The 16869-nt window shown below is 42.3% G+C and overlaps 1 protein-coding gene across 10 annotated transcripts in view; it reads left to right on the top strand.

The window, feature by feature from the left end:
* Positions 1 to 7518, top strand: part of ELF2 (E74 like ETS transcription factor 2) — a 68322-nt gene extending 60804 nt beyond the window's left edge. For all 10 annotated transcript variants that reach the window (XM_050946477.1, XM_050946472.1, XM_050946474.1 and 7 more), the window contains 3 exons: positions 3381 to 3573; positions 4039 to 4389; positions 5795 to 7518. In XM_050946477.1, coding sequence (XP_050802434.1) covers positions 3381 to 3573; positions 4039 to 4389; positions 5795 to 6422 — 1172 coding nt within the window. In that variant the 3' untranslated portion in view covers positions 6423 to 7518. The remainder of the gene's footprint in view (positions 1 to 3380; positions 3574 to 4038; positions 4390 to 5794) is intronic.
* The last annotated feature ends 9351 nt before the right edge of the window (positions 7519 to 16869 follow it).

Genomic DNA, 16869 nt, shown 5'->3' with positions numbered 1-16869 from the left:
GGGGTCATCTCACAGGCTTCTCAATTTCCAAGATTTATTGGAGAAAGTTCTCTCTCTCTCTGAGCCTGGCTAGATGTATATTTTGTTTGTCTGGGATGTGTTGTGGGGTTGTTGTGCATTCAAGAGTTACTTGCATGTTTATGGTTCGTTTTTACATTTGGCATCTGTTGGGGAACTCCTTACACAATTCAGCATTGACAGCAAGGTTCTCAGGGCTAGGGGAGTGACAGCAGATGGTGTGCAACCAGTTTCATATTGGACTACAACCGTCAAAGATCATATTATACATATAATATGCACACAAAGATGTAGACTGAATCACTGGTGCATCCCTGATGCTTTGAGCTGCTGTGGTGGTGCAAAGTAGCTGTTACTCTGGCTTAATTGGCCCTCTGAGGAGTCCTTATTGCGGGGAGGGGAATCCCTAGATGGTAAAGAATGACTTATAGGTGGTTGGAAATATTTTGATGAAACAGTTTTTCTTGAAAACACTGATTTGTTGAAACGGAACCGTTTTTCTGAAAACAACTCCGGTTTGACACATCTTTCTTGAATCACAGATAGGGTTCTGAGTCATTAGAGCACGTTCATAGGTTTCCGGTGAGATATAGCATGTGTGTTAGTCCTGGAAAGACTTGCCCTTTTGGGCTTTACCGTTGTGACACTTCTGTGCATAGAAAACCTAGTTTAGATCATTTTAAAATGATCTAAACTAGGTTTGGTTCACTAAGGGATCCTGGCTTTACAAGTGAAGGGATTAAAAATATCCCACTGAAATGTTTTAAAATTTATATTAAATATTAACAAAAACACTATTTTAGAAAATATGTAATAGCTACAGAATATGCAGTGGTATAATCTAGTTTTATTGGCACTCTTTTGGGATGATCTGCCACACACCTTGTAATTACACCTCTACCCCGATATAACGCGACCTGATATAACACAAATTGGGATATAACGCGGTAAAGCAGTGCTCTGGGGCGGGCAAGGCTGCGCACTCCAGTGGATCAAAGCCAGTTCAATATAATGCGGCTTCACCTATAACACGGTTAAGATTTTTTGGCTCCCGAGGACAGCGTTCTATCAAGGTAGAGGTGTAATATAGCCGTCCCAAACTCCTGCTGATGGAAACATACATATTTAGTTCAATACAGACTATGAGGAAAAAGTGCCACCTACTGAATCACTAGTACCACTTCCTGCAGCAAAATGAGGGTCATTTCCTTTCATCTGGCATTTTGTGGATCTAATGTGTTTTTGTGGGGGAAACAACATATGTTGAAATTGTTGCTCACTTAACGATGTGAGTTTTTCATTTTTGCAGTGCAGGAGCTATTGCAGAAAGACAGATAGCATTGATAGCTGGGGTTTAGCATGTTGGTAATGAGCGTTGGAGAAATCCTCTCTGGGTGGACCAGAAATCAATAACTGTTAAAAGAATTCCAAAGAAATTACAGCAAATTAACAGTTTAATTTTATCTAGTAGGAACAATTTATTGAATTGAAAACTCATTTTTTGCCTTTTTTTATCATTTGCAAATAGAACAGCTATAAAGTATAATATCTAAAAAACAGCACTTAGTACTGGAACTTTGTTTTAGTTTCATTTGGCAAGTCAGAATAAAACCAGTAGATCTGGGAATGTCTAGGAAGTGCGGTCTCTTGGTTAGAACCAAGAACTGGATTCCTGGGTTGTGTTCCTGACTTTTACTCACTATGGGCCTGATTTGAATTTCATTGAAATCAGTGAGAAGACTCTCACTGGTTTTAGTGAGCTTTGGATCAGAACCTATATTGCATTAGACAAGTCATTTAATCTCTGTACCTCTGTTTAGCCATCTATAAAGTGGAACTATAATAGCTTCCCCAGATAAGGGTTAGGGAATTTTAAGGAATTTTGAGGACCGTGGCACTCTAAGGGAAGTAAATGTATTTTGCAATGCTTTTATCATAGACTTTGTAATAGTCTAGCTTCAGTGATGCTGTCACCAAGTTTCAGGAGCGAATGCTTGAGTATTTGTTAATTGATATGGTAGCTTGTTGCACAAACAGATTTATTCTTTAATGGGCTTTTGTTTATTTACTTGGGCTTCTGCATTCCTCCAGGATTGAAAACTTGGTCAGGTCACAAAATCTGGGGACTCTGACTGAGTGTCCCTTTAATAGGATGGTCAGGTTTTAATCTGTACTCTCATTGAAGGGCTTCCTTTATTTTATTTTTTTAGATGTGGGTAAATCTCAAATTTTACAAACTGTTTGAACTGTTTTTCAGCATTCAGCAGCCCTTCCCCTGCTCTCCCTTCTCATGATTCTACAGGTTCTCCTTTCTTTTTTTGATGATTTGTTCACAAAATCACTTCCTTCCACCTGTGATGAACAAAATGTGGTCTGTTTTTTATTATTCATAGCCCCTTTCTCCCAGATGGAAGTGGTCTAATCGGAGTCCAAGCAGCTTCTCTGTTTAAAATTAGTGCAATGCTAGGTCTTCTCTATTACATACATATTATGGCTCTGAAACCTGAGAGCATACACTTACTTAGATTGTAAGCTTTTTGGAGTAGAGACAGTTTTTTTTGTTCTCTGTATACTGCATCGCATAATGGGGTGCTGATTTATGATGGCTAGGGGCTACTGCAGTACAAATAAAAATACATAGTAGGGGAATGGCTTTGAGATTTAAAGGTGTTTTAGACACTCTAATGTTACAGTTGGGAAGGTTTACCGCAGCAGTGGAGTCCAGTGAACAGGCTAAGACACCTTGTGAACACTGAACTCCCAATAATGAAGGTGAGATATGGAGGCAGATCAGAAAGGAGGAGGTTTCTAGGAGCTTGTGTATGGGGATATCTTCCCCCTTTTCCTTTGCCAAAGAAAAAGTTTGCCTTTCCTTAAGTAGTTTCTCCATCCTCTCTCCTTCACTTCCTACTCCATCCCAGAATGTACAGCCTATGTTCTGGAACTGCTGCCTGCAGTCTTAAGAGCTGAACAGAACTCCTTTCAGAGCATTGTTTATATCCTCTAGGCAGCCAGTAGGTGTTGGTGATGTAGGACTCCATCACTCCCTTTCTTATAGCAGTTGAGAACTAATTTTGGTTGGAAGAGTTTCCCACATCATGTGGCATAGCACAGTTCTAGTGCTAACTCCTTTGAGTTTCAGAATGTAAATATTTATGAAATCTTTCCTAAATTTATCAGAGTGAACAGATACATACACATTACAAGTGAAGGTTAGGCAGAGGATGCTATGTAATGTAGTAATTCAAAGTTCCTATATCAGATAGTTGTCTAAGTGCACTTTTGTATGTCTATATATGGAGAGGTTTTTAATATCTTTAAGTGTAACTTGTCTAATGTTCATATGCTTTCTGTTTTTGTAGGAAATACAACATATTTGTGGGAGTTCCTTCTGGATCTTCTTCAGGACAAAAATACTTGTCCTCGATACATTAAGTGGACTCAGCGAGAGAAGGGCATCTTTAAACTTGTGGACTCCAAAGCGGTCTCCAAATTATGGGGAAAGCACAAGAACAAACCTGACATGAACTATGAGACGATGGGAAGGGCCCTGAGGTAAATGAAGGGGAAGAATATTGGGGATTTCCTTCAATTACAAAATAGTCTGCAATTGTATAGTTATTTTAAATTGGAGACTTAACCCCCCCCCCAAAGTATGATCATAAACATCTGACCTACATTTTTCTATAGCTACTAGATTTTAACTCTTTACAATTGTTAAAATGCAACTGTATACTGTAAATCATAATCTCTGCCATTTTCATTGCTTTTTTATATTTCCAGTGAATATATATTATTTAAATATTTTGTGTAAATATCATTAAAAAAAACACAACCCAAACTTTTAAACTATGGTCCTTGAATAGTTATGCTTAGCTAGTATGTTTGATAGCTTTTTTTTTCCTATTATTGTAGAAATTAGTGTGTTTTTGGTCTGTGTTAACAAGGAAGTTTGAAATGTTGAGTCCCTATGTACATCCATCAGTGTTGTTTACTTTATAATTGTATTTTTCCTTGCAGATATTACTATCAAAGGGGAATTCTCGCAAAGGTTGAGGGGCAAAGGCTGGTATATCAGTTTAAGGAGATGCCAAAAAACATAGTGGTCATAGATGATGACAAAAGTGAATCTTGCAGTGAAGATTTAGCAATGCCTACAGATGAGAAGTCACTGGAACGAGTGTCATTGTCTGCAGAAAGCCTCTTGAAAGCAGCAGCATCTGCACGTGGTGGAAAAAATTCTTCTCCGTTAAATTGTACAAGAGCAGAGAAGGCAGTTACCCGAGTTGTGAATATTGCCTCTCCAGGGCATGATACGTCATCTCGTCCTCCCACCACCACTACAACTGTTCCAGCAACAGCAGCTCCCAGGTTCGTGCTACACTCTTTGTCATCTGCTGAACCCTTCAGTCAGGAAGCTGAGTTGTTGTAATGTAGTGCCTACAGATAACCTGGTGTCAACCACCTTGCTAAAACATACTTGTGGTAATGAGAGCCCTGCATAGCTGATTGTAAGCTGCTCTCCAGTCATGAAGCCCTTCGGCTAAGATTTTCAAAAATAGGAGTTTGTGGCTCCCAAGGTCCATATTTAGGCTCCTAAATAAGTGGCCTGATTCTTTAAAAGGGTTGAGCAGCCAGCAAATCAGTGAGACTCACCTGCTAAATACTCAACACATGAAAAATCAGACCACTTATTTAGGAACCAGACTTTAGACTCTCTTAATTTAGAAAGCTTTTGCCTTATTATTTAAACCAGTGGTCCCCAAACTTTTTCCATCACCCCCCCCCACACCCCCAATAATGGAACCTGTCCGCATCCCGACCACAGCCGCTGGGGTCCGAGCTGTGGCTGGGGGTAGGGCCGAAAAGGAGCTGTGGGCAGAGCAGGGCTGTGTGGCACTCCCTGGCCCCCATGGGGGCTGACCCAGGCCCGGCTGTGCCTCCCCCCCCCCCCCCCGAATGTTCCTCCACACTGCCTTAGGGGGCATGCCTCATAATTTGGGGACCACTGATTTAAACAGGAGGAGGTGACCTGGGACCCCTGCTGGTGCTGGGGGAGAAGGGGCCAGGGCGCAGCGTGTGACCAGGACCCCCATGGGTACTGGGGGGAAGGGCAGCCAGGCTGCAGCAGGGGTTGCCCTGGCTCTGTGTCCCTGCAGCTCCTAGGCAGCAGAGGCAGGGGCGGGGCAGGGCAGGGCAGGGGCTCCTCTGCTCACTGCTCCCGCCACAAGCTGCGGCTGCTGCAGCTCCCATTGGCCAGGAACTGCAGCAGGGATAGGGCCTGCGGGTGCTAGCAGCATGCGACATGGAGATCCGCCCCCCACTTCTCCACCACCTGGGAGCTGAAGGGGGGGTCCCCCACCCCAACCCCTAGCCCTGAGCCCCCTCCTGCACACCCTAACTGCTACTGCTGGCCTAGGGGCTGCCTGGTTCAGGCAGTCCCTGAACCAGCACCAGCCACTGCAGAAGTCATGAGGGTCATGGAAAGTCACAGAATCCATGACCTGTGTGGCAGGCTCACAGCCTTACTCATCGTGCTGCTGCTATCAGTATGCTTGCCACCAGACTCATTTTTCAAATAATCTGATGATTTATTTAACTGAAGAAAAGGATGTGAATGCTTTTTCTGTTTGCTGGGTGGATCAAAAATGGTACAGTTTTCTTTTGGCAAAATTCCCTGTAAGTCCTGGGATTTTATCTTTTTTAATTTTTGTGGTGACCTGACAGCTGTCTTAACACAATGAATGTATATTCATATATATTAATCTTTCAACAGGACTGTTCGTGTGGCGATGCAAGTGCCTGTCGTAATGACTTCTCTGGGGCAGAAAATTTCAACTGTGGCAGTACAGTCAGTAAATGCAGGGTCACCATTAATAACCAGCACAAGTCCAACAACGGCAACGACTCCAAAGGTAGTAATCCAGACAATCCCTACCGTGATGCCAGCATCTGCTGAAAATGGAGATAAAATCACAATGCAGCCTGCCAAAATCATTACTATCCCTGCTACACAACTCGCACAGTGTCAGTTGCAGACAAAAACAGGCCTGACTGGATCAGGAAGTATTAACATCGTTGGAACCCCATTGGCTGTGAGAGCACTTACCCCTGTGTCTATAGCTCATGGGACACCAGTAATGAGACTATCAATGCCTGCCCAGCAGGCATCTGGCCAGACTCCTCCCAGAGTTATTAGTGCAGTCATAAAAGGGCCAGAGGTGAAACCAGATACAGTGGCTTTAAAACAGGAACGTGAAATGAAAACACTGCAACTTGTACAAGAAGAAAAGCCAGCAGATGGAAGCAAGACTGTGACGCATGTTGTAGTAGTTAGTACGCCCTCGGCCATTGCCCTTCCTCTAACAATGAAAACAGAAGGAATAGTAACATGTGAGAAATGAAGAATAGGCAGTTACCAACATGGATTTTCCTGACTTTTATTGATTGAGCATTCTGACAGACTTGGGGTGGGGTGGGGAGGGGGAATGGACTTGATCAAGAAGGCAAAAATGAGAGTTTAAAAATGTAAACATACATGCGTATATCAGAGACTTACTGGAAATTAACTAACTGTCCCATGTTTCAGTGGGAATTGAACCACACATTCATATATGCTGACAGAAAACTGCCTCTTTCAGTTGGGAAACAACTGAACCTATGAAGAAGGAAAATTATAGGGACTGGACTGAAAGGGACCAAACAGTTCACTACGATATCAAGTTACACTAAGACCTGGAACACTAAAATGAGTTCTGTGAGAGGCTTGTCTTGGTTTAATTTTCAGGGGGAGAAGAGTCTCATTGTTACAAATGGCAAATCTGATGCATTTTTGTATGCATACCAGCAATTACTACTGTGTGCGCACAGTACTCAACTGGTGCTATGTGAAAAACTCTGCTACTAGGTATACTAGAATGTGAATTAAAGGAGAGGATTAAGAGCTTCTAAAAGAAGACAAAGAGACCTAGAGGGATTTTGTATCATATAGCTTAAGCAGATTTAAAATGAAAGCCTTAGACTGATTTTCAGTTATCTTTCTTGAAATAAGCTAATGGCTTGTTTGTGTAAAGCTTTTTTATTAAAACAAACTTTTTTAAAAATCTTGTACCTAGCACAGTATTGTTATAGAATTACATGTAACATATTTTGTATGGTAGTTAAAGTCTGTCTAAATTTCTTAATTGTGGACAAAATAGCAGCAGGCTTTTGGCCTTTTGCTCTAACATGCCTGTGTCACTCACTTAGCCTTGACATCTGTGCATACATTTCAGTTTCAGCTCCACTCTGTCACTTGAAAGGTCACGCTCAGCATGAATTTTTGTCAGGTAGTTCTAAACCTGTACAGTTTCTTAGTTGAAGTTAAGAGGGAAGTACCAGTGTTCAGAATGAACTATAATAGTTTGTATATTCAACATTTGAAGTATATTCTATTTTGTTGTACTCTTGTTTCAAAGTGTATTCAAGTAGGTTTTACTGAAATATAGAAATGAAATTTAATTGATTTTGGTCTGTTTGTTTTTGTTAAGTTATCTTGTTTCATTTTTTTTTAATTTCCTCTCTGTCTGTCTAACTACTTACCTGCTTGTTTCATATACTCCAGTCACCAAGCTAAGAGGACAGTGACACAGTCAGGTGGTTTGGAGCTCCCTTATGCTTTCAGTGGAAGAACTCTGCTCCTTTACACATAGTGTTGTGAGGCAGATCCCCAGAATAATTGCTAATTTATTTTTTAACCTAATGACTGCTGATGGACATGTGCTGTGTAAAATCCGGTGGTCGCAGAGTGCAGCTGATGTTGCACTGATTCCATTGAACGGAACACTTTTGAGTAACAGCATTAAGCGGTAGCACAGCAGTTATTATTTACTATTTTATGTGGGTGCCCAAGGTATTACTAAGCACTTTTACAGACTGATAAGACAGTTCCTGTTCCTAAAGCTCAGACATGAATGATAAAACTGAGAGGAGACTGGGGACAACAAATGTTACAAGAAGGAGAGCATGGTTACTTTGGTTAGTCATGTGCATACCTTGAGGGTTCTGTTATATATAAATGAATTGCAAAGGTGTTTTGGAGGACCTGGTTTGTGGGGCAGTAGATGAGGCAAGGGAAGATGGAAAAGAATGGGTTAGAGTGCTAGTGGAAAGTGTGCTAGTGTGAATGATAAGGACATAATGCAGGGACAAGTGGGGCTTGCTCATAATGTGAGAACTAGGAGTGGCTGAAGGAAAAGTTAAATTCTCTTAGGCTCATTGCAGATGGTTGTGAAGAGTATAGATTAGTTAGTACTCGTTCCCCACACTGCCTCCTCTATCACCTCTCTGGGCACTTTTTTCTCTGGATTAGAAACATAAAAAATAATAAGGAAATATCTCCTTTCATATGCCACTTTCATCTTTAGCTCTCCAAATGCTTTACAAAACCTAGATGAATGTTATCCTCATTTTACAGAAAGGGAAACACAGTCGTAAGGAATAAAACACTCGATCAAGCCACCTGCCCATCCAGTGCAGTATCCTGTCTATGATAGTAGCTAGAACGCTACACTTCAAAGGAAAACAGTGTAAGAATCCCAGAGTGGCTGCTTGTGGAACAGCTTGACTCCAGGGGAAATTTCCTTCCTCATCCCCATCAGTCAATGGCTGGCATATACCCTGAAATATGAGGATTTACATTCCTTATAAAGTTCTATGGGTGTTCATTATCTATATACATGTCTAATCACACTATCCAACGGCCATCAGTTCTACCAATCTTTTACCTTTTCTCTACCATTTATGTTATATACCTCTGTCTTGTCCCTTTTATTCATCTAGCCTCATCACTGTAATCATTTGTCCTTGTTCTCTTATTTCTATCTTTTATGAGATTAAGTTGTTAAATTCTGTTGTAAATAGGTTCTTATATTGTGCTCATCACTATTATCTGAACACCTAGTCGTGCATTAGGCGATATGACTACAACTGTCACATGTTTTGTTCTCTCATCTTCTCCTCGGGGGAGAAGTGTATGCAGTGGAGCGTCTTGTTGGTGCTGGCGGGAACATGTAGCAGAGCTCTGTATCCATGAGAACTAGACTGAAAACAGTGGTTAAAGGAGGATACTGCATAGGTATTACAGTCTGAGAGCAGAGGGCTGTACAGATTCTAGATTCACTTAAGCACAGTCTGAGCTTATACTCTAGAGAGTGTGTGGATCAATAAAGGAGATGGAAAAAGGGGAAAGCTGCACCTTAACTAAAAAGGCCAGCTAATCTTGATGTATATAGGGGAGAAATAGTGAAGGAGAAGTGGTTGTCAAGCAAGAAGCAGGACCAAGTAAAGATCTTCAGGCAGGAAGAGAGATGGTGCAGAACCCAGACTGACTTCATACAGGCAAGCCAGTGAGTGGGAAGCATAAAGTCTGCTGCATAGTGAGCACCCTCTGAATATACTCGCGGAAGAAGGGAAGAGAGGTTTGAGAGGCAGAGAACTGACTCAGGGAAAGGCGGGAGCAGCATCCAGTGTGGATGTTGGGCATCCTTTGTCCTAATGGTTAACCCTTAGAATCAGAGGTTTCTATAGGATGAAGAAGCTGAACCGTGCTACTCGTGAGCCAGGGAGAAAATGGGACACATTGAGAAAGAAGTTGAAGACTGACTGCAGCAGTCCAGGAGAGAAAGAAGAAACTGGGTTGAAGTGCTGCAGTACCAGAGAGGAGGCTGGAATAAAAAAATGACAGAATCCTCACGTTGTATACACTGCCCTTGATCAGCTTATTTGTATGAAGGGGATTGGGTAGGTGGTTGACAGGCTCACCAACTAGTCCCTGAGGAGCTGCCATGTCAAGTGGGACTGTGTCCTCTCCTTGGCCACTTGCACAGACGGCTATTTCAAGAACCTGGAGGTGCATGGAAGGGATTGGAAGAAAGGCATCCAGCCTAAAGTAGCTATGTCTTGTGTATCTTGCCACTATGGAGGAGAGGAGTGAAAACAAAGAGCTGCCCTTGCCAACCGGAGACAATAGAGTTGGAGTTGCCTAGAACCACTGGTGAGAGGCAGAGACGAGAGAACCAGATAACATGCAATGGGGAAAGAATGGGGAAGATGAAAAGCAAAAGAGAGTTTGTCATTTTTTAAAGAACACTTTTATAAGTCTTCCATATAAGCAATCACTAACCAAAGGGATGTTACATGACCATGCCTGAGAGAAGTTGACATCACTCAGACACTTAAGATATGGCCCCCAGCATGAAACTATATGAAACTTTGAATACATGGAGTTGTTACAGTTCAGAGGAACTCCCTTCCACCTAATATACAAGTCCAGTTAGAGTGAAGTTTCTGTTCACAAGTAAGGATCCAGACTTGATGACACTTACTAGACTGCAGTCAGGACTTTCTCTACCTCTTCCTCATGCAATCATAAAAATAAAAGGATAGAGGGCAGCTGTAAGTTGTACTTCTAAGCCCAACAACCTAAAGTTAAGTTCTGAGCAGCCACTATCTTGGCTATCCCCTCTTTCCAGCAGTGAGCATGCCACAATTGTGAATGCTGCTGCAGATCACTCATCAGAAGCACAGCAAGTGCTGTTAGAATCTGAAAGCCTCATGAATATGCTATGGCTGAAATGGAAGGGATGCTTACTGTGCACTTCAAACATCTAGTCCCTTCGTCTAGTTCTTTTTAAACTAGCTTCTTAGGAGGGTAGGCAGGCTTTGGTCACTATCAAGGTACTGTATCTCTGAGAGCTATGGCAGGAAGATCTCTTTAGCTACCCTGAAATAAAGGAAGTTGACCCTCAGAGCACCTACCCAATACTCTGCTCAGTTTGGCAGCTTAGGCTGGTGGTAGTTTGGAGAGGAGGCTGGCCCTAACACTTAAACTCCTGAGAGACAAGAGCAACAGCAACCTCTCAGTGATGATTTCTACAGATAATGCATGAAGGAAAGAAATTCTCTCTCCCCTAACTGAAGCTCAAAGTTTACTACTTCTACAGTTCTCCTTCCCCACTCTCCAGCATATTACTTAGTAAATTGTAGATAGTGACACCTGTACAACATCAGTAGAGGCAAGGAAGAGGTTGTTGAGGACATGATTTGAAGACAAGGGGGTTTAGGTCAGATTTTCAAAGTTATTTAGGTGTCTAAACATGCATAAAAGTGCCTAATGAAATTTTCAAAAGCAGCTATGGCAGTTAGGCACCTAGACCCCTCTGAAGATCCTGGTGCTTATCCGCATCTTTAGATCTCTAAATACCTTTGGCTCTGTGCAAGGGCAGTCCTGGCTTGGCCAGCAGAACTTCTTGAGCCTGCTGCTGCACAAGGTGGAAAGAATCCAGGCTTGACTCAGAGTCCGGGCTGCCTGTGCTGTTCAAAAGAATGTCTGTAGCTGTAAAATGAGCACATTTGATACAGAAGCCATTGAGACATGGAGCTAGAATCCCACAATGTCATTAGTTCAAAGTCACTTCTCAAACGAGACCTGCGTTTTATAGCAAGGATATTCTATTTCTGTGTAAGCCAGACCACCAGAGCGAGGTCAAACATGAGTGGCAACAAAGGGCTGCCTTTCCTGTGTTGTGACCTTGAATAGATAGCTGAATATCAGACTATTAATCCCTGTTGTGGCAGGGGCCTTGGTCTATCAGTTACAAAACCGGAATCCTATGCCATCTGCTCAAAACTGTCTGTTCCCAAGGCAACTGCTGCAAACTGTGAAATAGACAATCAGTTGTCATGTTACCTATCCTATTTTCTCAGTTTGATGAAGTCCCCTTCTTAGCATGAAACAGTCTGGAACAAGAATTTGCATTTTTCTAGCAGATAGTTGCCAGCATCTTACACTTAGCTCTGATTAAAGGGAGAGGAGTCACTTGTTACTAGACTGATCCAAGAACTTCAACAGTATTGAAAAGCTGGTTTGGAGGAAAATTCCCTCTCAACAAAAATTACGTTCTTTGTCACTTCCTCTGCTTGGTGAATAACAGCAGAGATTGATTAGAGGTATAGTACAGCTAGTAGATAAAAGACAGAGTCAAATATCAACTTGAATATTAAGGAAAAATAAATTTACTGTATTGCGGGACTGACATCTCAGTCCTTACTCAGTGGAAGTTGGTTGAATGTAGATATCCATTTCAAGCAAAAAGATGATCATAGACAGAACAAGCTAAATTCAGTGTATGCCATAGTAGTGTATGTTAACCTATTAGTGGGTATTAGGTTTTTGGGGCTGGGCTAGAGCGATGAGGGGTGGGCCTGTGACATTACTTTGTTTAAGTTCTGTGTGTGTTGAAAGATGAACTTGCAGCAGGTTTAAAAAAAACAAACAAAAAAACCCAACAACCTTTTAGACAGTGAAATAACTTCATAATTTCTTCCTGCAGCGTAACTTTGGGGTGGGAACAAGGACTCAGTGATGATAAAAGTTAGCACAGCCTCTACCTAAAAGAGAGAACGTGACATCGAATATTGAGTAGTGTGTGTTCACAGAGCAGGCACAGTCCCAGAAGAACTTGGGTGGTGAAGACATTTGTATTTTAGAATCAGTCACACTGCGGCATGGAGTCCTCCCCCTCATCCTCCAAAACAACAACAAAAAAGATAGTGGCTCTCCTGCTTATTCAGATAAATGACCAGCTACTATCAATACAAGAACAAAAGCACTTTCACCACTGCAAACTCTTCTTGCAGAATACTAAAAGACCAAGGGCATTGTTTCATTTTAGTCTTCCTCAGTGTGGGGGCCCACACAACTTCTTTTATGGTAGTAGCTTGGTTAATAGGCCGAAACTGACCTAGATTGTAGCTGTTCATTGCCAAATGCTGTCCAGCTTTAATAGTTACACTAAGGGAGAATGCAACACATCTTCAACTATAGTAGTTGTAATCTCCTCTTGCAGGTCCACCAGAAAGCTGTGACTTCCTGGGCCTGTTAAATCAGGAAGTAAGTGACTTGCTTTCCAGCCCTCTTGCATCTGGTGCCCCACCTCTCACTTCCTTATCATCATCAGTCTCCAAGGAGATGCATCAGTTGCAGACGATCCCCGAATGACGACTGAATGAACTAAGAGGCTCCTGCCCTGTTTCACCATATAAAGGTTTAGCAGTGATGACAGTTACACAGAAATCAGACCATCAAGAACAAAAGACGTGGAGGTAACTTTTTTTTTTTTTTTAGTTAAAAAGTATCACAGTGGTTTAATTCTTTTTGGAAAAACAAATTAAACTGTTGGTGAGATTCCACACAAAACAGTAAAAGCATCCTTCGGATCTTCTGAAACTCCCTCTCCCTAGGGTGGGAGGCAGTCAATCAATCAGAAAAAGCCATTTTGGCCGATCTGCATGATAGTTTGGCTTCGTAGGTCCTGTTAGTAAACAAAACTTATTACAGCCTCTGTGCTGTGGCTCAGTGCCCCAGGAGAGTTTGGAATCACGAGACATTCATGAGCAAAACCAGAGAATTTTTCCAGCAGCATGAACATAGAAAAGAAGGGAAATGTTTATAACAAAAGTGCAGTGGGGGAGGAGAAAAAGGATGGGTTGCAGCATTTTGTGACCTGGCTCAGAACGGAAGATATACGGTATCATTTGTTTTCCAGTTGTGGCATGTGTGATAACGTAGGGAACCTGTGCACAATTTGAGTTCTGTGTGAGATTATGAACTCTTTGCATCTTTCAGACTGCAAACTATTATATATGCTGGGACTAGTTGTCATCTCTAGTGTCTATTTGCCTCCCTGTTGGACTAAAACTCCAAGGGGTAGCAATACAGGGCCAACAATAGAGGACATTAACTCAGGATGGTTTTCTAGCCAAATACAAGCATCCGAGACAAAAGGCTGGATTCCACACAGAACAACTGGTTTGTCAGGGGAGGTGGGTCATGTGGCAAAGATCTGATCACTTGAGGCTAATCCAGTAGTCACCTGACAGACTGAAAGGTTATAAAAGGGCAGGAGCTGCTGATCTATTTGGGGTCTTTGCCCATTTTCACCAGCTCAGAGAGAAGTTGTTGCAGGGGTCTGAGGCAGTGGAAATCCTTCCCAGCTGAACTCAGCCCATGTCTCAAGGAAAGGGTGAGCCATGGTGAGGGAGATTGAACTCAGGATGTTTTCTATGTGATCTGTACACTCTGTGCTTTATCTGTTAAAGCAAGAACAGTGGTGTTAGAAGCTGTCATAAACAGATTAAGGGTTAATGTCTCTTGTACCTGTAAAGGATTACAAGCAGGGAACGGGACACCTGACCAGAAGACCAATCAGAAGACAAGATACTTTAAAATTTGGGCGGAGGGAAGCTTGTGTGTGTGTTCTTTGTTTGTTGTGTTCTTCTCTCAGAGGGTCTGAGAGAGACCAGACATTACTACAGGCTCTCTAAGTTTCTTTTCATATAGTAAGTAAAAACAGGCGGTTTAGGCTTTTTGATTGTTTTTACTCTATTTGCAATTGTGGATCTGGCTGGTTAACTTTTGTGTGTGTAGTTGCTGGGAAAATTTTGATTTGTATTGGTACTGGGGGGAAAGTCTCTTTCTGGTGTCTGTAAGCTATAGGACCCTGTAATATTTACATCTTGAAGTTACAGAGATAATTCTTTACTTTTCCTTTCTTTTATTAAAAGATTTCTTTTTAGAGAACCTGATTGATTTTGTTTTGTTTCCCTTGTTTTAGTCCAGGGGATTGGGATTACTCACCAGGACGGGTGGGGAGGAGACAGGAGGGGGAGAGATAGAATCTCTCTTTGTTTTCCTTGAATCTGTTTGCCTCTTTGTGAAAGGGAAGGGAGATGCTTCTTTGTATGGTGATTTAAGAGGTTGGATCAGTATCTCTCAGGATAGCCCAGGGAGGGAAATTCTGAGAGGGGGAAAGGTGGGGGAATGGTTTATTTCTCCTTGTTTTAAGAACCCAAGGGATCTGGGTTCTTGGGGTCCCCAGGGAAGGTTGGGGAGGTCAGAGTGCCCCAAAACACTATATTTTTGGGTGGTGGCAGTGCTATCAGATCTAAACTGGTAATTAAGCTTAGAGGATTCAGGTGCTAGTATCTCATCTTCTGAACTCTAAGGTTCAGATCTGAGAAAGAATGCTACGACAGAAGCCTGTGCAAAATCTCTGTGCATTTTAAAAGTTACACTTAACACATGCCCCCTGAAGGCTCATACCTGCAATGGGATTCTGGGAAAGGTTGTGTTTAAAGCTGGAAGGGAGGTCCTGAGGGGGTGCCAGATAGAGGAACTGCACCATAAGGGCCTGCCTAGGAGCCCCAAGTCAGTGGGCAGTGCCTGAACTCTGTTCAGATTCCAGATGATTAACACATGGGGATCAGCAGCTGGATCCCCTCGAAGCAGCCTGGTGAATGGTCAAGTGGGGGTGCTCATGCTGACAGCAAGTCATCTAGACTATGTAATATCATAGCTGAAAAATTAGGCCGATACCTGATTGCAATTCCAAAAGTAGAGGCTGTTGCAATTTGTTGGAAGATCCAGCAGAGGAGAATAGGCACTTGGCTTCTGATGAGATTGGGGTGGTGGTTTTTTAAATTATTTTAATATTGGGAAACGAAAGATGAAATTTTGAAAGGAACCAGTTTGTTACAGGTTTAAGTATTAGTTAAATCTCAGTTTTAATACTGTTTTTAGAAATACCCATCACTATTTCAATCTGTCTCTAAGTAGACAGGTGTGTTGTCACACATTGGCAGAGACCTTTTTCTGAAACAGTAGTTTGGAGTGGAAACATGGAAGTGTTTCAGACAACAGCTTGCAGGGGGCAGCACGAAACAGTTCTGAAGTTATTTTGTTGAGTTTTCACGGAGGCCCTGCAAATTGCTGAGACTGACGGCCCAAGTTTAAACTTGTGATTCACGAACGCAAATCTCCACAGTGAAAGTGACGGATCATACTACGTCTGATCTACACAATTCTGTTGACACCCAGGCATGTTTTGCACTAGGATTAAGGGCACAAAAAATTGTGGCTCAGGACACTAGCAGAAGAGTAGAACTTTAAAGATTTTTCAGAGAAGAATCAGAGAAAGACAGGGCAGAATGAACTGCTGCAATTCTGGTGACACAGAGCAAGCAGGTAGTGGGGTGGGAATGTAAGACAAAGCAGTGGTCAACACAGTATCAGACTGGAGTGTTTACCCTCCCACTCCAACCATTCCTGTTTGACCCAGGAAAGGAGGGAACTAGCCAGTGGGCACATATCTGCAGCAAAGGGCCATTTCGCAGCATGACTAAGTGAAAATGCTCACCCCATGATCAACATAAAAATGGCCATACTGGGTCAGACCAAAGGTCCATCTAGCCCAGTATCCTGTCTGCTGACAGCGACCAATGCTAGGTATCCCAGAGGGAATGAACAGAACAGGTAATGATCAAGTGATCTCTTTCCTGCCATCCATCTCCACCCTCTGACAAACAGAGGCTACGGACACCATTCCTTACCTAAGTAACCATATTTGCTTTTTCTAATTGATAGAATGCAAATACCAGCTGACATCTGGAAGGGGGAAAAAAGACAGTACTTTGCTCTAGTTCCATTGGCTCACTAATGTGGAATTTGGTATGTCAATTAGGGTCCCTAAAAGAAGGATATAGCCATAGCTTAGTGTAAGATTTCGATGCATTTTGCAGTACTACCAGAGAAGGTAGCTTGCCAGCAAAAACAAAGGCTTGTTTCTCATAAGTTTTCTTTGTGGGTTCTGGCTGCCTTTTTGTCCCTGCCTCACCAAATGGAGTCTATAGTTCCATGGTGGCGGTAACTCTAACAAGGATTGGACAAGTCACCACCCGCAGACAATTTCTGAAAAATGTCTTTGAAAGTTGTGATACTCGGACACTTTAGCAAGAAGACATTACATTGATAAT

This window comes from Gopherus flavomarginatus, chromosome 3 (assembly GCF_025201925.1).
Source record: "Gopherus flavomarginatus isolate rGopFla2 chromosome 3, rGopFla2.mat.asm, whole genome shotgun sequence".
Lineage (NCBI taxonomy): Eukaryota > Metazoa > Chordata > Testudines > Testudinidae > Gopherus > Gopherus flavomarginatus.
This window is presented reverse-complemented; position numbering and strand designations above follow the sequence as displayed.